The 21,085-nt window shown below is 44.0% G+C and overlaps 1 protein-coding gene across 2 annotated transcripts in view; it reads right to left on the minus strand.

Annotated features, from left to right (window-relative positions):
- Positions 1 to 1,004: 1,004 nt before the first annotated feature.
- The window catches only part of RASA3 (RAS p21 protein activator 3), an 886,845-nt gene continuing 866,764 nt past the window's right edge, over positions 1,005 to 21,085 (minus strand). For both annotated transcript variants that reach the window (XM_085622738.1, XM_085622739.1), the window contains one exon: positions 1,005 to 4,616. In XM_085622738.1, the coding sequence (XP_085478864.1) occupies positions 4,541 to 4,616 (76 nt within the window). In that variant the 3' untranslated portion in view covers positions 1,005 to 4,540. The remainder of the gene's footprint in view (positions 4,617 to 21,085) is intronic.

A 21,085-nucleotide genomic window follows, 5' to 3' on the forward strand; every position in this document is an offset into this window, starting at 1 on the left:
CCTTTTATGGCATAGATACCAAGAGAAAAATAGTACTATTATGTGCCCCCTTGAAATAAGGTTGAGCCCACCCAGATACATTGGTGTATCTGGACGAGGACTTGATGATGAAGCATGCCACTAATAAAACCAACAGTGGATGAGAGTCCTTTAAAAAAAAAGAAGAGTTTTTTTTGAGCCAAAATAAGTGTATAGGTATGGTGTACTGCGTTCACTGCTGTTGATTTCTTGGCATATCTATTGGAAGCAGAGTATATGTACTTGTAATGTTTTAGAGGTTGGATGAGATCAGTGTGATTGCAGATGCAAATGAAGTGTGGATGTGAAATCATTAATTTGTATTTTGTCAATTTGGATTTCATGATTATACCTTTATAGATTTGGAAATAAATATAGTTGTTTTTGTATCTTTAATTCTTGTGTTGCCCTCCTCTTTGCTATAATTATAGTTTGGAATTCAGGTCAATATAAATATATGAGAGTTTCCTTAAGCTTCTGTTCGCTTATTGCATATGTTGAATACATCACTGAAAGTTTTATAGCATCTTATTTCACAAGTGTAGGAGAATACCAATGCAAATACTGGTGAACCACTGCTATATGTAGCAGGAAACTAAAGAAAATGTTATTAAAGCTTTTTGAAATCTGATAAATACACAGAATGTACACACAGGATGTACCTTATGCATTACGTTTCAATCGAATCTTAAAGTTGCAGCAGTGAAATTACTAAAAAGGTCAGTATGAATTACCTGTGTATGTCAAAACAATTCGAGCAGAATTAAAAAGTAACAGTTTGAAAATGAATTTAGATATTCTTTGTACAATCCGCACTCTCCACTGAAACAAACTGAATAAAAGCATCAAATTTTTTTTCTTAGATGCTGCTGGTATGAAGCGTAGACAGACTCAACTCTGTAACTTTCCACCCAAATTCAATTAAGGCAGTGCAATTTTTATTTAAAAAAAATATTTGTAAAAACTCCCACAATCTAAGACAGCAATTTACTTTATTCCATCTACTTTATTGTCATTTTCTTTTTATTTTTTTTTACAAAGGATCATAATAAACATGTTTATGTTAAACTCTCTGCTAAAAACTACCTTTTATAAGAGTGGAGCTCACATGAATTTAGACAACCATCTGTAATAGAGGTATGGATTATATATGATGGAAAATCGAAACTATTTATTTTTAAAGTGGTGTTGGAAAGTTATATAAATTACAAAAATGGTGCATCTAGAAATTATCTGTGGCATTCACCGCTTATGTTTCTTGTATGATTTCTTTTAAATAAATATTTTAAAAAGAAGTGCAAAACCAGTAACAAAAGACTGGAACAGGGCAGCCATTAATCAGTGTATGTGTAAATGTTGAAGATATTTAAAGGTAAGTCAGCATTTTACCGAGTTATAGTAAACTGGCAGCCTGTGGGTGGCATGTGAAAAAATGTAGATTATTCAAATATAGGGCCCAATTCACATAGCTTTTTCGATGAGTAGTTGTATTTTACTCAAAGCTTTGGTGAGAGTTACATCTGAATATCAAGACCTGGTTTACAAAGCATTTCGTAGACACATAACTAACGTGATACTAATAGAAAACATGAATATATAGGTCTTACTTCTGAAAATGTATGAGTAAGTCACATATAAGTCTGGAGTATGACAGACATGTATTTAAAAAATGCTTTATGAGCAAGGTCCACAGATTACAAAAATAAAGACTCAAATTAAAAACAGACTGCAAAAATAAGGATGATACAAAAATATGTTCTACTAAAAATGACATGCACCTAATTCGATCAATACACATTTTTTTAAATTAGTTTATTTTTGGTTGATATCAACCTTATAAACATAGAAATAAACCACAATATACAGCTAGAGAAATCACGCCAAAATAAATTTATAGCATTTAAAAATTCTACAAGAAATATAATCAAGCATTTCGTCTTAAGATATATCTCTCTAATTCATGGTAAAAAACAACCGAGATTGGCAACCTTCACTGTGGTCAGATACGGTACAAAGTATTCTACTTTATTCCACTCAAGTGATGGAGAGAAATATGATTTCATACCATTAGAAGCACTGGTTATTTGAAACACTGGTACATTTGTATGTATGTTGTATTTGTATAGCACAGACTTAGCCAAAAGGCAGTGGAGTACTGTACAGGGTCAAAGACAAAACTACAGGCAATCAGTGACCGAAGCAGTAAATGGGTACTGAGAGTGGAGTGGACTGTTACTTCATCATAATGCAGTGTCTTTAAAGGTGCTTGAACTATTCTTATTCTGAGATATTAATCAAGGTAGGACACAGAGTCCTGTGGAATTAATAAGCTAGACGCTTTGTATAAAAACAAGCTGGACCACTTTCTTGGTATATAGTTAACAGCATCTCTTTGTATTACGACATCAGAGCCATTGTTATATAGTATCTAGAAGCACTTAGTAATGACAGACTCTATAATATTTACTAAATGCATGTTCCATCTCATTGATTGCTGTTTAGTATCTGGATGTAGTTAGTAATGAAAAACATTGGAAAATATAAGATTTATTTCACATACAGCGCGGTTGGAATCAAATTAATAGATTGGCTTTAGGGATCATTACAACAACCCCAAGATGGCATTACAACAATCTAAAACAAATAAAAAAGCCAGTATGCTAGACTTCATGAAATGATGATTTCAAATGTTGAAACACGCATTACCTTACTATCACAGATTCTATTAAATAGGAGTCGCCATAGTTACTGTTGGATTTCCCTAGGGCGCTGTCCACACTTTACACCAATGCCCTCTTTGCAGCTATGCAGTGTTCCCAGGATAGGTTACTTTTATCAAATTGTACTCCAAACAATCTATACTGATGAGCCACCACCTGGAAGGGTTGTTCGCCAATAGCCAACGGTTTCCAAATGTCCATCTATCAAATATTATAACATATATTTTTCCGTGAGTTGATTCTGAGATGTTTGATAGTAGCATTCACAAACTCCTCGATAGACTGTTGTACCCCACCTAGTGCTTCACATAAAATCAGCATATCAATCACACACCGGAGAGGACTTTCTGGAATATTCCCAAGTGAAGGAGGAAAGTCTTTTTTGCTGGAGTCAGTAGAAAGTCAAATTTTCTCAGGAAGATGTAAAAAAGACTTGGGGTTCGTATGCATCCTCAGCATACCCCAGAACTTATGGGAATTCTCTACCTATCATCATGTTATAATCATAAAATACGGTAAGACTGAAGTTAGAATATCTATTTCACCTAGCCCTACATATACTTAGGAAGCAAGTTTAGGCAGATACATAAAATATTTTTGTAGTCTACGTTTCTGGGTCCTCAATTTTGCAGTCAAAATTTTCAAAAGGAACTTCCCTGTGCAGACTTAGTTGGCTGGGAATCAGTATTTCATAATTCATGAGTGTTTGATTAAAACACCTCTTCCATAAACATGTCTGTACGTGCACTGCGCTGCATTTGTGTATATAAATATATTCATGCCATAATGCTGAGAAAAAACGTAACCACGTCTAGCAAACCTGTATAATGCATTTGACCACAAATGTTTTTCATTTGCTTATGCAATTCACAAAAGAAAAACATATGCATAGTTAGATAGTTAAAACGGTCATTTGCCCAGAATTTGCCGAGAATAAGTTATTTTTAATTTTCTTTAAATTCAAAATACCATTTCCTTTTAGGGCACATCCACACTTTATGATTAAAGACAGCAACCATTAATACTTAGCTAAAAAATTAAAAGGTTCCCTTAAGACTGCCAGGGCTGTGAGCCCTGCATATTGCTGGTACCATATCAAATTGCAGTCACTGGCCAATGAGGTGAGTGTCTTCGTTCCTTGCCTATGGCTAGAAGCCATTCCCAGGCATGTGTATACCTTTCCACTGGCTTAGTGAAATAAATTTGATATTGCATAGTCTACTAGTGGGAGTGGCATGTGTATTTTTAATGTATGCCCGCGCACACACACAGACACAGGCATAGATAAAATGCAGGGTAAATATTTAGAAAAACAATGGAACACAAAGAGTGAAAATAATATTCATAAAAAATCTCGTTCATAATGTTTTTTACATTGGGTATAATATAAACCGTTTCACCTGTATTTTTCATAAATTAACTTGGAAAGTAAAAAGTGCACACATTTTAAAACAGGGCACATGGCAGTGGTACATAAAGCAATATGACAGCAACATAAATGTCTATACTTTGCTGGGCTTCAGGAACTTGTGTGATGCAATTAATAAGCTGAAGACGACATACCTGATCATTAAACTGATCAATTAGAATTAAAGAAACAAAGCAAATTTTAAACAAACAAAAAAAGTTATCTTATCTGTTGATAACAGATGAGTAAAGTGCATAGCAACTACTGTAACCATTCTCGGACAGAGAAATAAAATACTTTAAAATTCCAATTTTTGTAAGCGTGACATTTGTTATCTTTAGGTCTATGCTACATATAGATGCCCTTCAAGAGGATCGTATGGCACGGGTGCAATTTAAATGGAGTGCGCTGAAATCTCTGACTGCTGTCTGATGTAGCTCTGGAAAGACTTGTCTCCAATTGGGTGTTCTCTGGAAAGAAGAAAAACAATGCTCAAATTTAAGCATAATACTTAAACCTTACTCCATCATGATCACGCTGGAAATAACCAAGGCTAAAAGCAAAATCATCTCACAGCCTGGAAAGAAGCATTACTGCGCGGTCATTATTTGGTGGGAAAAACAGAACATTAAAGAGAACAACTAGGTTTAAAGCTGAAGAAAGGTGCTACTTTTGAATTTTGTCAGTGGATCTTGTGGGCCCGTGGACAAAACGGGAAAAGCACAGCTCTCAAATTTTGCAGGTCCTAAGCCAATATAGAACACCTGGGGGCATATTTACAGGGGAAGTGGCGGGGTGAGACGTTAGCCATCATGGCTTAACGCCTCACTCCACCACTTCAGAAACGCAGGGCTGCTCCATATTTACAAGAATGTAGTGCAGCCCTGCGTTTCCCCCTGCACTGGTGCTACACATAGTGCAAGGGTGTCTGCGTGCAGGGGAGGATTGTTTATGTGTAGGAAGTTCCCCCTCGTGCACATTAACAATCTGTAAATGCCATTTTGTAACTCAGCACACACAGAAGTTGCAAAACTGCAGTTTTAAAAAATGATTGTTTATGTGCAGTAAGCGGGACCTTCCTGCACATAAACAATCATTGGGCTTTTGATTGTTTTCATGTGTGCTGCACAACGCAGCACACATGAAAACAGCAATCTCTTCATGGCGCCAGGGTAAGACCAGGTTTTCCCTGGTCTTAATTCTGGCGCTGCCTCACATTTACGCCTCCCGTGTAAATAGAGGGCAGTGTCAGAATCAATGGGTGTTGTGGTGGAACGCCCACAGCAACACCCATTGCCCTCCCCTTTCACACTAAGCATAGCTTGAAAGGGGGCCTTATTTACAAGGCAGCATTTAGCCACGTTAAGTGGCTTAACGCTGCCTTGTAAATAAGGCGATGCCTCTTTCACCATAGGAACGTCATAAAAAGTTACATTCCTGTGGCAATAGGGGCTTGTAAATACGCCCCACAGTGCGGTTGTTCTTCTTTGCATTGTGGTACTTGTACTCCAGCTTATTCCTTTATAAATTCTGGTCTACAAGTAGAATGTAAAGAGATGCCTCGACCAATCAGGGAGCTACACCTGGAATTGAAAAAACACGAAAGCTCTGTTAAAGCCATCATTTTAAGTCCACAATTTCCCTATAAAATGAAACGGAGCAGTATTGCATCACTTAAAGAAAATATTAACGACAGGGACATGCTGTTCCTTTTGGGCCCACTAGTGAAATCTGCACAATATGCAATCCTCGATTCAAATCCCAACTTTCCCACTCGACCTAATTTTGTCACCCGAGGCCGATCGATGTACTTCAATATGTATCATTTTGCTCAACCATCCAGTTTGAGAGCACATTGAAGTAATTCTGTACATGACCTGCGCTCTACAAAATCCTCATTGATATATGGTTAATATTAAATAATCTTGCTTTACATTAATAACAATATAAGCTATGAATATAAGCTATATAATATAGAACATGATAAACAGACACATGTTGGGTAACTCGTGGCAACGTCGTCAAACCCTAGGAGTATTCTTGAATGTTTCATGTTTAAAAACGTACTGCTTTTAATACATGTCACTCCAGTCAGTGATATAGCCGTATGCACTTAATTCAGATACTGAGAAACAATGACACCTTTTTTTTCATTTTAAAGTCTATCATATTTTTCATGACATTTGTTATTTGATTTACATCTTTTGACGCTTTGACTTCGAGCCAGGAGCAGGGACCACAACTCCCAGGCTCCACCGCACTGCTGTACCTGTTCTGCCTGACTCCTTGGCACCCGGAGGAGCATATAAGCATTCACACAACCACTCTGCGTTGGACGCTTCGACTCTGAGCCGAGAGCAGGGACCACAATTCACAGGCTGCACCGCACTGCCACACCTATTCTGCCTGACTCTTTGGCGCCCGGAGTCGCATATAAGCATTCACACAGTCCCACTGGGCGGGACGCACGCGGGCGCGCAGTGCCTGGGCGAAGCCCCGACCAAGGGTGGGGCCGTCAGAGTCCGCAGGAGGCTGGGCTGGGCCTGCCCCTCCTAGATCTGCTCTCTGGGCCCCCTCCCATCCAGTTCCATCTTACCGCATATTTGGGGCTGCTGTTCAGGGAAAGCGTGAATGGCAAGCCAGGTCCCTGATGTACACTGAACGGTCTCCATCCGGACTTGAGCTAACAGTCTACACCACTGGAAGGTAAGCCCTACGGGGGCCCTACCATCACTTTTACTAGTGTGGTTTTTGGTCAGCGAAGAGTAGATTGAGGGGGAGGGGGCAATCACCCCTCTTAACTAGGAACGTCTGGGCGCATTTTTAACATCTGGACTTTATCCTCCCATTTCTGGTTCCCCTTTTTCTTTCAATTGAACTTTCCTCGATGGAGTTTAGCCTAAGCCAAGGCCAAGCCAAGGACATTTATTCTTAGGGATTTGTATAATTGGAGTAACACTGTTCTGCCTCATAACCACACACCCTATATAGCTGGGAATCATGGGGAAACGCAAGACAGCTGCTGTAATCCAAGCAGCTCCAGCTATTACGACCATGGACTGCTTCCTACAACGAGCAGCGAGGGTCCTTGATAAGGAAATTGAACTGGTGGCTCAACGTCATCAGCAAACCATCCATACTCCCCTGTCTCTGCCCCAGTGTGTGGGTCACAGTGCATCCTGGAGCTGGTAGTCCCTTCCTCACCCCCGACCATCAAGACCAAAGATCAAGCAATTTCAGGAAAGATGTCACTGAGAGGTGGACCGGCAGGGCACAGCCAATCTCGGTTCCCGAGTCAGGTCTTGGGACGCCTGCCCAAAATCAAGCATCTCAAGTAGATGTGCAGGAGGGGCGGCCTCGAGGGGAGATCGCACTTGGGGCCAAGCGTAAGTGTTCCACCCCAGGAGCCAGTGCGAAACGCCTTAAAGTGGATACCCTGACCTCCATCACTCAGGGAGCAGTTCCCGTCTCGAAAGACGAAGTGGCAGCCATGTTAGAAGCATGTGTGGGTTCCCTTCTTGACGGTTTTACTCTAAATTAGAACCAATCAAGCAACAATTGTTCTCCATCGAGAGGGAATTCTCAACTTATCCCAATCTATCAAGACGTCCAACTTAACAGCCAGCACTAGCAATGTAGTTGCACTAACCAGTAACGCTCACAATAGCCCATGCCTCCCTGCCTCAGTAACCGCTACAGGAGAGGCCCACAATGCATGTACTATTCATCTCAGGCGCATCTTCCCCCGTTTGCCCCCCCTCCTTTCACTGGCCCACATCTATCCTCCACAGATGGAGCACAGGCAAGGTCATGCTCCCAGGATCTACTCAGGTCAGAGGCCAGTCACTGGAGTGAGTTGACTTCTAGTATGAGGTTGGTAGGTGGGGAAGCCTCGATCCCTGCTACCGCTACCATCTGAAGCAACTCCATATGTCGTGGTCCTGGGCAATGTGCCAGTGTTAAAGCCGGGTGTAGTTGAGGATTTTTACCAGTTAAAGAACAAAGTCCTTCACTGGCTTAATATCAATACACCCTTGGGTTTTAGAGTGGAGAGGCACATCGTCATGGTCCGGAGGGTGGCCTGGATAGGATAGAAAAAGTGTAGTGCGGCGATTGCGTAATCCTCAACTTTAACCGGCCACACCTGGCAGAGAGAATTCTTCATGAAGCTAGCCATTGTAATAGCAAGGGTCCGGTCACCTCCAATACGGCCCTCCCCTTGGGCTACTTTTATACACCTTTATCCACTGCCCCATATTCCAGGAAACCAGTTAGTCTGGCTCTTTTCGAGTGGCCTCATGTGTCCTCGTCTTTACTACTTTTTTTTTTTATTTTTATTTTTTTTTTGTTGAAACCGTTTATTTCAATCTCAAGTATATACAAGTATGGGCCTACAACCTTCCGGCCGGCCGCTATAGTGACAGGAGCACCTGACAAACTTACAAAAGGGCACTTGGCGTTACAAAGAAGCAAATCAGGAGACACCAACGACGTAAGCCACATGACTCGAAGCCCACAATACGGTTTCATTTTATACACACGCAACAACATAGAAAAACACACCCGCAAGGCAACCCTTAATCGAAGGTAACACACGTGCTCCTCGAATAAGGAACCCCGACCATCCACAGGAATCTGAAGAGGGGGAAGGGAAACAAGTCCAGGACTGGGGGAACTCTGTGCCCGGGGCTGGGGGAGGGGGTCAACTAGGGGGACGGAGCCGGTGAGGCAGCAGGGAGCAGTGGTGGCTCGCAAATACCCCCGCGGTAGGCGTTCCAGGGGCCCCATATTTTCACCCACGCCCCAGGCTTGCCCCTCGCCACATACACCACCTTTTCTCGGAACATGCACCAATCCATATGTTCTTTCCAGGCCGACACCGCCGGGGGCCGCTGGGATCCCCACAGTTGAGCGATGTCACGCTTAGCTATCATATATCCCAGAGTCACCCATCGCGTCTGCGGAACCGAGTAATCAGTTGGTTCCCACACATTCAGCAAGCATCTCCTCGCTTCAGGCAACAGTGCGATATGCGTAACCAGACGCAGGACCTCATGCACACCACGCCAGAATCGCTCCACCTTCGGGCATTCCCACAAAATATGCAAAAAAGTCGCCAAAGCACCACACCCACGCTTACACAACCCATCCTCAGCATAACCCATACGCAGAAGCCTCGGCCCCGTCATGTAAACCCGGTGGAGTATCTTAAGCTGGACGAAGCGAAGGCGAGCCGGTATGGCCACCTCCTTCGGAGAGGCCACCGCGGAAATCCAGTCCTCGTCGTCCAACTCCAGCCCGTCGGCAACCCAAGCCTCACGGAGGCCGGTCAGCAGGCCCGAGCGGTCATTAATCAATTTTTTGTAAATGAGGGAGATCGTGCTATCCGGAACGTGGCCATCCAGCACTCTATCCTCCAGGGGGGAAGACTCCGGGATGGAGGCGACGTCTGGGAAGACGGAGCCCAGCGCATGACGGACCTGCAAGTACCGAAAGTATTCACTGCCCTGCAGCTGAAACTCCGTCTGCAGCGTCTCGAATGTTTTAAATCCCCCTCTCGTCCAGAGGTCCCCCACTTTACTGATGCCAATCGTGTCCCACTTCTCGAAGCCCTTCGAGGTCCACAGGGAGCCCAACCGCTGGGGCGCATACAACGGCGACGCCCGGGTCAAACGGTCCTTCCACCCCATAGCTGCATTGGCCGCGTGCCACACCCGCACCATGACACGCGTGGGCCCCGTCAAGCGGGGATCCGGCGTGCCAGGTCTTTACTACTTTTTAACACATTTGCACCACTGAGGCAACTTGAAAACTGTGATTGACTTGAAGGGCCAGTATTTATGATACCCAAGGTCCTTTCTTTACAACCTGATTCCATGCACAAGCCGGCACAACGAAACTCGATCAGTCATGACCAGGACACTAACTCTTTCAATCTCATTTCCTGGAACATAGCCAGCCTGGCCAGTAAGTTTACAGATCCGGAATGACTGTGTTTTATCCACAAGTATGACATTATCTGCCTGCAGGAGACTTGGACTATCGACAACTCTCATTTTTTCTTTGCCAGAACAACTCGCATTCGAGAATACTTAAAGTATAGAAGCGAGACGGCTGCCGAAAACTATGATATGTCACTGAATACGCGGGGAAATTACTGAAATACGGTGACCAGAAATTTTTTAATAAATGCACGCTTCCACATTGATGAATGGAAAGTGTGTAAACTAGTGAAAATTTGAACTAATAAGGATTATAATCGGAAGTAACTACCGGTACATCTATCTCCTGGAGTTTTCCTACAACAATGAGATTTATTATTTGTGGCTAAGACAACATACCTCAAAGAGAACCCAACTGTTTTTTAAAAATAAAAGCTTGTCCTGAAGAAGGTGGTGCAGAATAAGACAAGTCCACCGAAACACCGCGTCAACACTTTTGCTTTCACTATACTGGTATGAACATTGGTTTGATTCACTGTTTTAAAAAAAAAAAATGTATGGGATTTCGATAATATGTGAAATGTTTATTAAGAGTTAATCATGTGCAGAGATTCACAGATAAAAATCAGTATATGAATATTGTGATTTTCAAACGAGTGTAAATAGGGGGAATGACAAAGGAGGCCATCTGTTTTTGTTTTACATCTTAGTAAAAGATTGATCGATGAAAACAAAAACATTTATGAAATATTTATTTGGAATATTGACATTGGGTCTGTGGCTTTGTATATAAATATCAATTATTGTGATTCAGTGTTACATGAATATAAAAGGAACATTTTTTAACATAGGAGGAGGCATCTATTGCAAAAAAACAGGTTTTATGTATTTTGAGCATTTATGCATGAATGTGATAATAGAAGAACAATAAGGGTGTTCAACAAGATTGATTGAATCAGCACAAGGGAGACGATAGTTTTTTTTTTCGGTTATCCACAAGTATGACATTATCTGCCTGCAGGAGACTTGGACTATCGACAACTCTTATTTTTTGGAAGGCTACAAGTTGTTTAATATACCCACAACCCCTTCAAGGGCTGGTCACCCCAAGGGCGCCTGGCAATCTATGTGTTACTCAGGATAAGGGGCTGCATTGTGGACATGAATACTAATAACCCATGCCTTCAGGCCTTATTATTTTCTCTAGGGTAGTGTAGATTACTGCTCTTGAACTTTTATAATGCTACATCTTCCCTTCCCGTGGTTTGTAACGTTACCCAATTAGGCACTTTCCTGACAAATTTGAATGCCTCCCCCCATAACATATAGTCTTGATAGGGGAGTTTAACGTTCATCCTTGTGGGGACCTCAGGCTGCAGGGTCTTAGGGGTATTGAGGGCTCCCCCTGCCCTTGCGCAGCTGATGCGCATTTTGAACATAGTGGATAGGGGGGCAAACTAAACTCCCAAGTTTGTGATCTGAACCTGCAATAAACTATGGGCAAATTGGATTCAGACAGGAGGAATCTAATTCCCACCTTTAAAGGGCCAGGCCATGAACCCTCCTTTATAGAACTCATTCTAGTTTCCACCCTTCTCTTTTACTTGATTTCTGACTTTTCAGTTACAGCCAGTAATCACAGCGATCATAATCCGCTGCGTATTAAAGCTAACTGGCCTATATTGGGTTTGAAAAGGAGGAGTAGTGGAGGAGGAGTACTTCGGCAGACTGATGGGGGTAGAAGGCTCAAATGGGCACAGATTATCCCAGGCTCCCTGTTTGAGTCCCTCTTGGTGAAGTATCAGAAGGAGATTCAGATTTGTCATGAGTGGAGGCACAGCTGGAGAAGTCCATCATCCGCGCCTTCGAATCTATCTCTCATTCTGTCGCTGAGTTATTGACGGTCCCTGCACCCAAAGTCCAACAGGAAAGGGCACCTAAATGGTTTAATCCAGAATGCTCGCTTGCTGCTAGGAGGCTCAGAATAGCATTGCATGCCATTCCCAGGAAGAGCTCCCTAGTTTACACTCGAAGGAAACAATATAAGATAGCTCTCAGCAAGCGTAAGAAGGATCTGAAGGAGGAAGCTTGGGGTAAGCTTATGGAAGCAACAACTATTAAGTGTAGTGTCAAGTTTTGGAGCATTATTAATAGCCCTTTTCGGGAGTAGAGGCCGCAAATGTCCTAGACGCACATATTACAGATAATGACAGTTTTTACTACTTGGGGAGGGGGGACTGAATACACAACTCTATCTGTAACGGAGGAAGAAGTGAGGCGAGGCATTACTGGCATGACACGCAATAAGGCCTTAGGACCTGACGGAATTCCTCCCGATCTTCATCTGTCGGATGTGGAGTTCTGGGCACCTTGCTTACCTCTGTAATTAATGCAGCCGCGAGGTCTGGCTCTCCTGCCTCTTGGGCCATCTCCATAATCGTCCCAGTTTTTAAAAAGGGGAACAGGGACAGTACTCTTTGTTACAGGCCTATATCCCTGTTGGACTCTGTGGTCAAAGTGGTCGGGCGGATCCTGCTGTGCAGATTATTGTTTTGGGCTCTTGACAATAACATCCTGTTGGATGCCCAATACGGTTTCCGCTCTGGATGCTTCACGACTGATCAATGTCTAAATCTCTTTATGATATTGAATAAGTACACAGTAGCCCGCTCTGGTACCATCTTTATGGCCTTTATGGACCTGTCTTCCGCATTTGATTGCGTGAACAGAGGCAAACTGTGGCAGATCCTTCTTTCTCTAGGGGTGGACAGGGATAGAGTCTCCTTCCTACATGATCTCCATCCAGACACTAAGACGGCCGTGCGTTATTTGGCCGGCCTGAATGTATCATGCTCATTTCCTGTCAGGGGCAGAGTCTGTCAGGGTTGTATTTTGGTCCCGTTTTTATTCATCCTCTACATTAACAACCTAGAGAGAACCCTCTTGGAGACCAAAGCGGACTTCCCTCAGGCAGGACGGCGGGGTCTCCTAGTTTTGCTATATGCAGATTGCACCGTCCTGATGGCCCGGACCGAACGGGGTTTGGCAAACGCTCATGACCTCCTTTGCGCAATTTATGGGGGACATGGATCCGATGATCAATAACTCGAAGTCATATATAATGTAAGTAGGGGCACAGCCCAGTAGGCCATGCACTTTCAGGGTAGGGCTTAGCCTGATTCCTAAGTCGAGCTGTTACAGGTTTCCTACTGTCAAAAATGGGGGGAGGAGGCTAGCTCCTCTACAAATTAAGGGTAGGCAAATTTATGTTTTCTCTCTCTTTTTCTTAATTTCTTTTGAGCCTGTCTAAACTGTCTGTGAAATAGCCATGAGACATTTAATTGGCTATTCGGTAATACTGTTTTAAACATTATTAGCATTAATAAAATGAATAAATAAATTTGCTATGTTACTGCCCATTCTGTCTGATGAAATTATGAAAGGATGAGTAGTCTAGATTGTGGTTTCCTTATTTGATCTTTAAGGGGAACTAGCTGTGGGTAGTTTTTGTTCTAAAATTCTCAGGTGATAACACCACTATTGTTTGTTATTCTCATGCTACATACAGTTTTGCAAGGGCATTGCTAGTTTTTATTAGTTAGTCTGTGTAAATAAACTGACAGTCCTTACTAGAGCTGATGTTGCATAGTTTGGATTGTGAAAAATAGAATGCAGAGAAGATGCCCATGTGATCCTTAGCAAACATTTTTGAGGAAAATATTGTTTTATAGGAGTCTGTTTGTCACAAGATGTTCTGCTGGAGAAAATGTACCCATTATGTTGAAGTTTTTTAGTTCTTTATGTAATAGGAATCCTTGTTAAATTAGCAGTTTTAGATTTTCCTGTTGCTCCTATAACATGAGAGCATGGTCCTCAGCATACAATGTAGGTGCTTTTATTAATAGAAATCATTTTAGAAGTGTCTGCAGTCCTGTACAAGTAATGCAAAGTCTATGAGTAAAAGTGTAGAACATTTCCTTTTTTCTTGAGGGTCTTTAGATGATTAAGATAGGAATATACAGATGTAATGATTTGGAGTATGTCTGTATTGTTTTTCTCTTTTCCTCAGAATTTAGTAAATGAACACAGACTTCCTTGGCTGCTTGGGATTGGGTGATGTATTACTCTTGTCAGTTCACCAAAGAGTTCCTTTTATACTTGCCAATAGGTCCAGGCTGTTGTTTCTTTTACTCTCACATAGATGAAAGTGGTTTTTGGGTGCCTTGCTAATATATGTGGCGTCCCTGGACCAGGAAGTATTCTGAGACTATCCTCTCTGTTGATAGATTATTTCTGTGCCTTGTCTAAAGACCTTTTGTTCTGTCCACCAATAGATATTTGCTGCCTTACAACCATTGCCAGAGGGGTGCGGACATCAGATCCAGCTTGGAGAGTCAGCACCAGTCCAGCTTGAAGTCAAAGTGAAGGTGACCAGCACAGGCATTGCTGGCAACCAGGACCTCAGTGAAGGTAGAAGGCCGGAAGCACTAGGATGTGAAGTGTGTACCCCTGCCACTGTCTTGGGCGAAAGACGGGGTCACAAATCAGAAAGGAGAAATCGTGGATCAAGTTTTTGATGCCCAGCCGAGAGTCACAGACCGACCAGGAAGGCGAGAAAGTTTTTGCTTGAGGTAACCCCCTTTGAAACAAGGGTTGCTTCAGAGATCCTAGCATCAGGCCTCTGAAACCTGGTCCCAAAGTGGCTGTAAAGTTTTCACCTTTCTTGGTCAAGATACCTGGGCACACTGAATGCAATCTATGGCCCCAACGAAAGAGCAATGTGCCAGCAGAGCAATACAGGAGTTAGGGAAGGACTTGAGTTCAGGGTACAGGTGCTGTGTTTCTGGTGCCTGTTAAATTGAAATGAAGAAAACTGGTGCACTGCCTGAGACACTGGACAGGATTGCTGAGAGCATTTGCCCTGGTGGGTGATTGCCCTATCCTGAAAGAAGAAACTTTTCCCTTGAAACTATACCATGATTCCTGAGTTGCGACTTGTGCAGCTCCACCGTGGGAACAACAAGAGCCTGCCTGTGAGGCTAAAACGGACACAGGGAGAAGACTCCCCTCTGGTTGGTTGTACAGCGGCTTTAATTTCCCAAGGACTTCTTTTTTGTTGAAAATGTACCCCATTGGTCGTCCCATTTTTGAGGAGGAGCAACCCTTTGCAGCTCTTCGTCCTAATTCTCATGGTCCTGTGTAGTCCTCCTGGTCCTCTGGATCCAGGATCATTTTTGTAATAATATGTCTGACTGCTTTAATGTTTGTATTGGGAATAATGTTTATTCTATGAGAGAAAAGTTCATCTGAGCAGTTGAAAAATATTACATTTCCTTAATAATGATTAATATTCTAGCCCTCATAAAGGAAACACTTGAAAAGTCTAGTGAAAATGTTTTTATTACATATGTACTGTTGACTATTTTGATATTGAAATTGATGGTCACTGAAATGCATAGGAGCCTTGAAAATGTTTTTACTGGATGGTTCTAGGATTTGCTTAGGACTAGAAAGCTAATAGTTCTGTTTCTGATAATAGTAATTACTCTCTCCTGCTATCTGTATGACCCAATGCTCTGTTCCCTTTGTACTCCTGCTTATACCTTATACATACCAGCTTAACAATATTTAGAATGAGAAATACCCACCTAGCAATGAATTAGGATATTGATAAATTTATGGAAAAAAAAAAAAAAAAAATTAATGTGCATATTTTTTTTGTTTGCCTACTGGATTATGGGAGATGTCTTCAGCTAATGCTAAAAGGGTCGTCTGTTGTAAATTGGCTGCGATTGGATTAGCATTAGCAGGAATCCATCTGGTATTTAGAGGCTATCTTGTCAATTTTGTGGAATCCATTTTGTATTTCTGGCAGCCATTTTGTTTACCCTTGTGCTCTGTTTAAAGGACTGGCTATACTTAAACTCTGCTACTCTGCACATGTGCAGAAGAATCTAACTGTCCATACATCTGTTTTTAACCTGTAGCTGTCAGGTTGTTTCTACCAGAGTCAGCAACTGCTATCTCCTCCTTTACTGTTGACTGTGCATTTCTGTATGACCATCTATGTATGTAATTCTCCTATGTGTGCTTGTACCGCCCTCTTTTTTGAGCCCCTGTGTGGGTATAAAAGACCCATGGTTCTTCTACTCTGTGTGCTACTTCACTCAGTACCAAAGGGTGCTGTATGAATGTAGTTCCACCTCATGAGGTTTATTAAACTCTGTATTTTCTATTCCAGTTTCTGTGCCAACTTCTTCCTATTGGTCTGAGGACTCTGTGCAGAGAAGGGCGAACCCCTTGCACTGGTAGGCCTAGCTGAGGTCACCATCAACAGACCTATACCCACGCACCAGTTCAGTCCAAACACCACCAGGTGCCAAGTATTCCACCCCAAACACTGTTCAAGTCGGGAAACTCCCAATCTCGTCAGAGAATGGCTCTCTCATTCCGTGGCAGGGTCCATCACGCTGTGCAGGCAGTGGGACTCCTACACTCCATGAGGCAAGCATAAGAGTCAGGTGGCCCCAGGTAGTCTCCACAGCAAAGGGTCGCCAGCAAGGCCCTCCAAGGTCCAGGCACTCATCCAGGGTGGGCCCCCCAGGCCTCACACACTCATCAGTGGGCACCGCCGCCCGATCTCAGGAACCAGTGAGGACCCCAACATATGCTGCTTCAGCACAGCCGGCAAAGACACCAGGTGCCGCCACCACAAGGGAGCCAGGGGGCCACACCTGCACGCCAATTCCCGAGCCCCAATATAGGCCCCGAGCAATAGCCCCCACTCTCTGCGGTCGCCCCAGGCAGGCCTGACACACAGACCAATTGGCCACTGCCTCTTCTTCATGACATCCTTTGCACCAGGTCGGGCCCTGGTAGATCGCCAGCCTACGGGAGTCAAGCCCCGGCCTCTGTGCCAACCAACGCGCTCACCTCACAGGGCCCAGCCAGTGCCACGAAGTACCTCAACCTCTCAGAGGGGTGGCCCTTCGTTCATGTGAGAGTCATGGGCACCTTCCAATGCTGGGGCCAGCGGTGTTACACGCCCGCTATGTGCACAAGCCCCGATCAGGGCCCCACACACAGGTCAGCTGCACCAAGGGGCGCACATCTCTCCCCGGCAGCGCTGGCACCTTTACAGGGAGCTGCCGTTCCCCCACTGTCACACACCGCCAGCTGTACAACTGTGACTGCAGGTCCTCCTTCAAAGTGCATGCCGCAGAAAGGAGCGGGTCCCACCCTTCAGCCAGCTGCAGTCACACATGGGCCACCATCTTGCCTGCTGCCCCCAGGGGCGCGCGACCGAAGCCTCGAGCTCCTGAAGCAGGTCGAGGAGCTGCCCAGCCGTCAAATCCAGTCCCCAGCGTCTCTGCACCTCTGGGCTCTGGCTGCAGGTGCTCCACAGTCTCAGGCATTAAGGGACACACATCCGCAAAGTGCGCGAGCCCCGACTAGGCTCTGCGCGCCGCGTAGCCGTGCCGAAGTGCGCACTCCCCACCTCGGTGGCGCCAGTGTCTCCGCTGGGGGTCATTGACCTGCCTCCTTCACACACACCGTCAGCACTTAAGCTGCTGCCGCAGGCTTGTGCCCAAAGCGCGGCCCACATACAGGAGCAGGCTCCGCTCCTCTCCCAGCTGCGGTCACCCGCGGGCCACCATCTTGCCTGCTTCCCCCCACGGCCGGCGACCTCAGCTCCAAACCTACGCAGCAGTCCAGGGAGTCGCCCAAGCGCTAGAATCAGCCCCCCGCATCTCTACACCTCAGGGCACCGTTTGCAGGTGTTTCCCGGTCTCCGGCATCAAGTGTAATGCGAATAAATATCAGACCGGCGCGGAGCTTCGAGCTCATGCGTCCGCCATGCTCGGCTCCTTGGCCATGCCCCCCCACGAACACTGTCCATTAAGGTCCTTTCCTGCCTAATCCTTATATTTTCTGACTTTGAGAGCTTAGACCAAAATATTAATTCTTGATACAAAAGCTTCAAAACATTCCAAAGTGTCTGTTGCAACTACACACCTTACAATTCTTCACTGAGACAAAAGTGACCCCCCTCAGTGTCTTTCTTTCTCGTTACTCCATTTCAGGAGGCTTCCAGATCCTGCGCCAATCATGCAGGTGCAACTGCCAACCACAACATGGAGTCATATAATGGTAACAAGGAAGAGAAGAAGGAAGGTGGAAGTGATTGGATGGAAGGAAGATAAATATGTGCACGGGCAAAAACATAGGCTGCAATGGGTATGGATAATAACCACCGCGCCCCTTCTCTTTCTATAACAAGCAATGGCAAAGTAAATAGCTAAGATTTGCATTTTGAGTCGCTACAAAAACATTTTTAAAAGCCTGCAGCATAATACAGAATTATTTTCTGTATACAAGGCATCTTTGAGCGAACTAATGTAATTTTCGAGGACTCTGTATACTTTTCTCATGTAAAATAGCCCCTAAATTTTTAGCAATGCAAGCACTCCAAAGGAAATGGAATGGTACACGAAACATTAAATTCCTCTGCTGGAGCCAAAGCTCACTTTGTGTACATTTGAAAGAACTAGAAACAATACGTCAACAGACCTAAAAACGTGGAGGTTGAGTGAGTAACAGTGCAACCACGTCACATAACAGAACAGCATTTTCTTTCATCTTCCTTATAGTGAGTTCCGCCACTGGATAAATTGGCAACGGCCAGGTGTACAATTATGATGCATTCGTATGTACGTACCGAGGCTACTACTTTGTAGTGAGCCAAAGAGGGTCTCCTGCCACTTACTTTATATCACATCTGCAGTGGGAGACTGAGATAGGCCGCAGAGGTCATCGATTAGTTCAACTATGCCTCATTTCTACAGAGGCATCCAAGGCAAGCGGAATATCCTTATTTAGTCACACTTTACTTTTAAAATGTCGGAATGTTTTTACCACTACAGTAAAGAATTTAGAATATCATAGAAACAAAAATGCAGAAATGCGGTACATAACACGATATTCGCCTTCTACAGCTAAAAATAAAAACACTTTTCGGTAACATTACTCTTGCAATTGTGGGTATTTCAAACATTCATAGCCTTGCATCTTCCTCCCTCTTGTGGCAGGATCAGGAATTTATTTAAGATCTAAAAGGACTTCAGTAAATAAATCTTCACGTCTTTAAATCTCAGGCTTCAAGAACACCATGATGACGAAAGCGGAAGCACGACGAAACCCGAAACCGTCTTTAGCTTCAACGTTATGCAATTCTATCTTCAAGGTAGCTAATCTCAGGAACCATTATTATTTTATTTTTCAGATGTACCCGTGTTCTACATGCTAATTATTGACAGATTAAATGCTTTGTACTAGGGTTCCATATAACGTTCTTTAGCATGAGGCAAAAGTTATATATGTATTTTGCAATGAGCACGCATGCCAACTAAGCTTTATGGTGCTAGCCGAAGAGCATAATTTAAAAAAAAGTAAATCTACTTTTTAACAGAGCGAGGCAGACGACATTGCATAAGTAGCATGTTTTCGATTGAGTGAAAGATGACAAATGGCCAGTATGTTACCACAGGGAGTCTAGAAATAAATGCCACCCAGTGACAGCCTGAACTAGGAAGGCATGTCCTCGAGTCCGTGCTTTCGGGAAGCTTTATAGCTCTCCATTCATAAAGCGCATTAGGCAAAAAGTGGCATTACATTTAAATTGGTTAACCAAAAGTGATAGACACATTCCAGTCAGTGATTTATGCAGTATAAACAAGCACAGAGGCTGATTTTATGTGTCACAAGTTCTGTAACCGGAAGCCAGTGAAGATTCGCAAGGACAGGGACATATCCTCTCCTCACATGGTCTCAATGCTACTTGGCGTATACTGAGGAAGGCCGCAGTACAGGCCATTACAGTAGGTGAAGCTGCCCCAAAAAAGAGCAGTGGAGCAGTGGCGTCACTAGGGTTGGTGTCACCCGGTGCGGGTAACTCATGGTGTCACCCCCTCACGACTTACCGCATGGACCTCCTCCGCTCCGAGTCCGCCAGTGGATTATTAACCAAAAGTCAAACTTAGTTCCAATTAAATCCGAGTAAGGCGTCGAGCATGCTAGAGGGGTTCCAGGGTGGGCAGGCAGCACGGGGCTCACATGAAGAAATCCACTTGTGAAAGCTCACCTAATCTCCCTGATGGCCCCCAGTGCCTTGACACCCTTAAGGGGTTGCTATGTTCAAGCTTTACAAATACCTTGGACTGCCCCACTTGAAGACGTCTTGGACTGCCCTAGACCCAAATCCTTGAAAACTGAAACACGCTTTGCAGACCTAGCGCTTCCCCTTGCTAAATGGCAGATTACGCGCCACTGGATGTCCTCCACTGTGACCCTAGTGAGTAGTTGACGTGAAGAGGTCTGGCAATGAGGTTCTGCTGAGAGCCCATCACTATGCAGGAAGAAATACCGGGCTGTGCAAGCAGCCCATAGCTATGACATGGGATGCCATGCTGGAACTATTTAAGGCACAAGGAGACCCAATGACTGATTCTGTGCCATGGGTTAGTGGCCGACATGGTCGGATCTCCCACTCATAACACATTTTGTTATTTTGTGTAATCAGGCACACTGTCCAGTTCTGCACCCGACGCACTGAGTTAAGGGTTTGCAATAGATCAAGATGAGACAAGGTACCCGATGTATCATTCAGCCCCTGGAGTATGCGTGCCACAGAATGTATTTCTTCCCCAGCACTGGTTCTCCTTGCCCTCTTAAAGACCCTGCTTGACCTCTTGGATTACTTTTCTACACAGTGGCGGGCACCATAAATGAAGGGTGGTGGGGTGGGTGAGGTCACAAGGGAGGCGTCGGGTGGGTGATTGAATATTTAAAAAAAAAAAAAACTTAAAACTTACCTTTTGCTGCCGGCTGCTCCAGCATCGCATCTCCTAGCGCCGCCTCTTCTCTTCTTGGGTCCCAGCAGCCCCGGGGACAGACTCCATGTCCATTCTACACACTGCACTGATAAGTCTGGGCAGGCA

This window comes from Triturus cristatus, chromosome 8, assembly GCF_964204655.1.
Source record: "Triturus cristatus chromosome 8, aTriCri1.1, whole genome shotgun sequence".
Taxonomy (NCBI): Eukaryota; Metazoa; Chordata; class Amphibia; order Caudata; family Salamandridae; genus Triturus; species Triturus cristatus.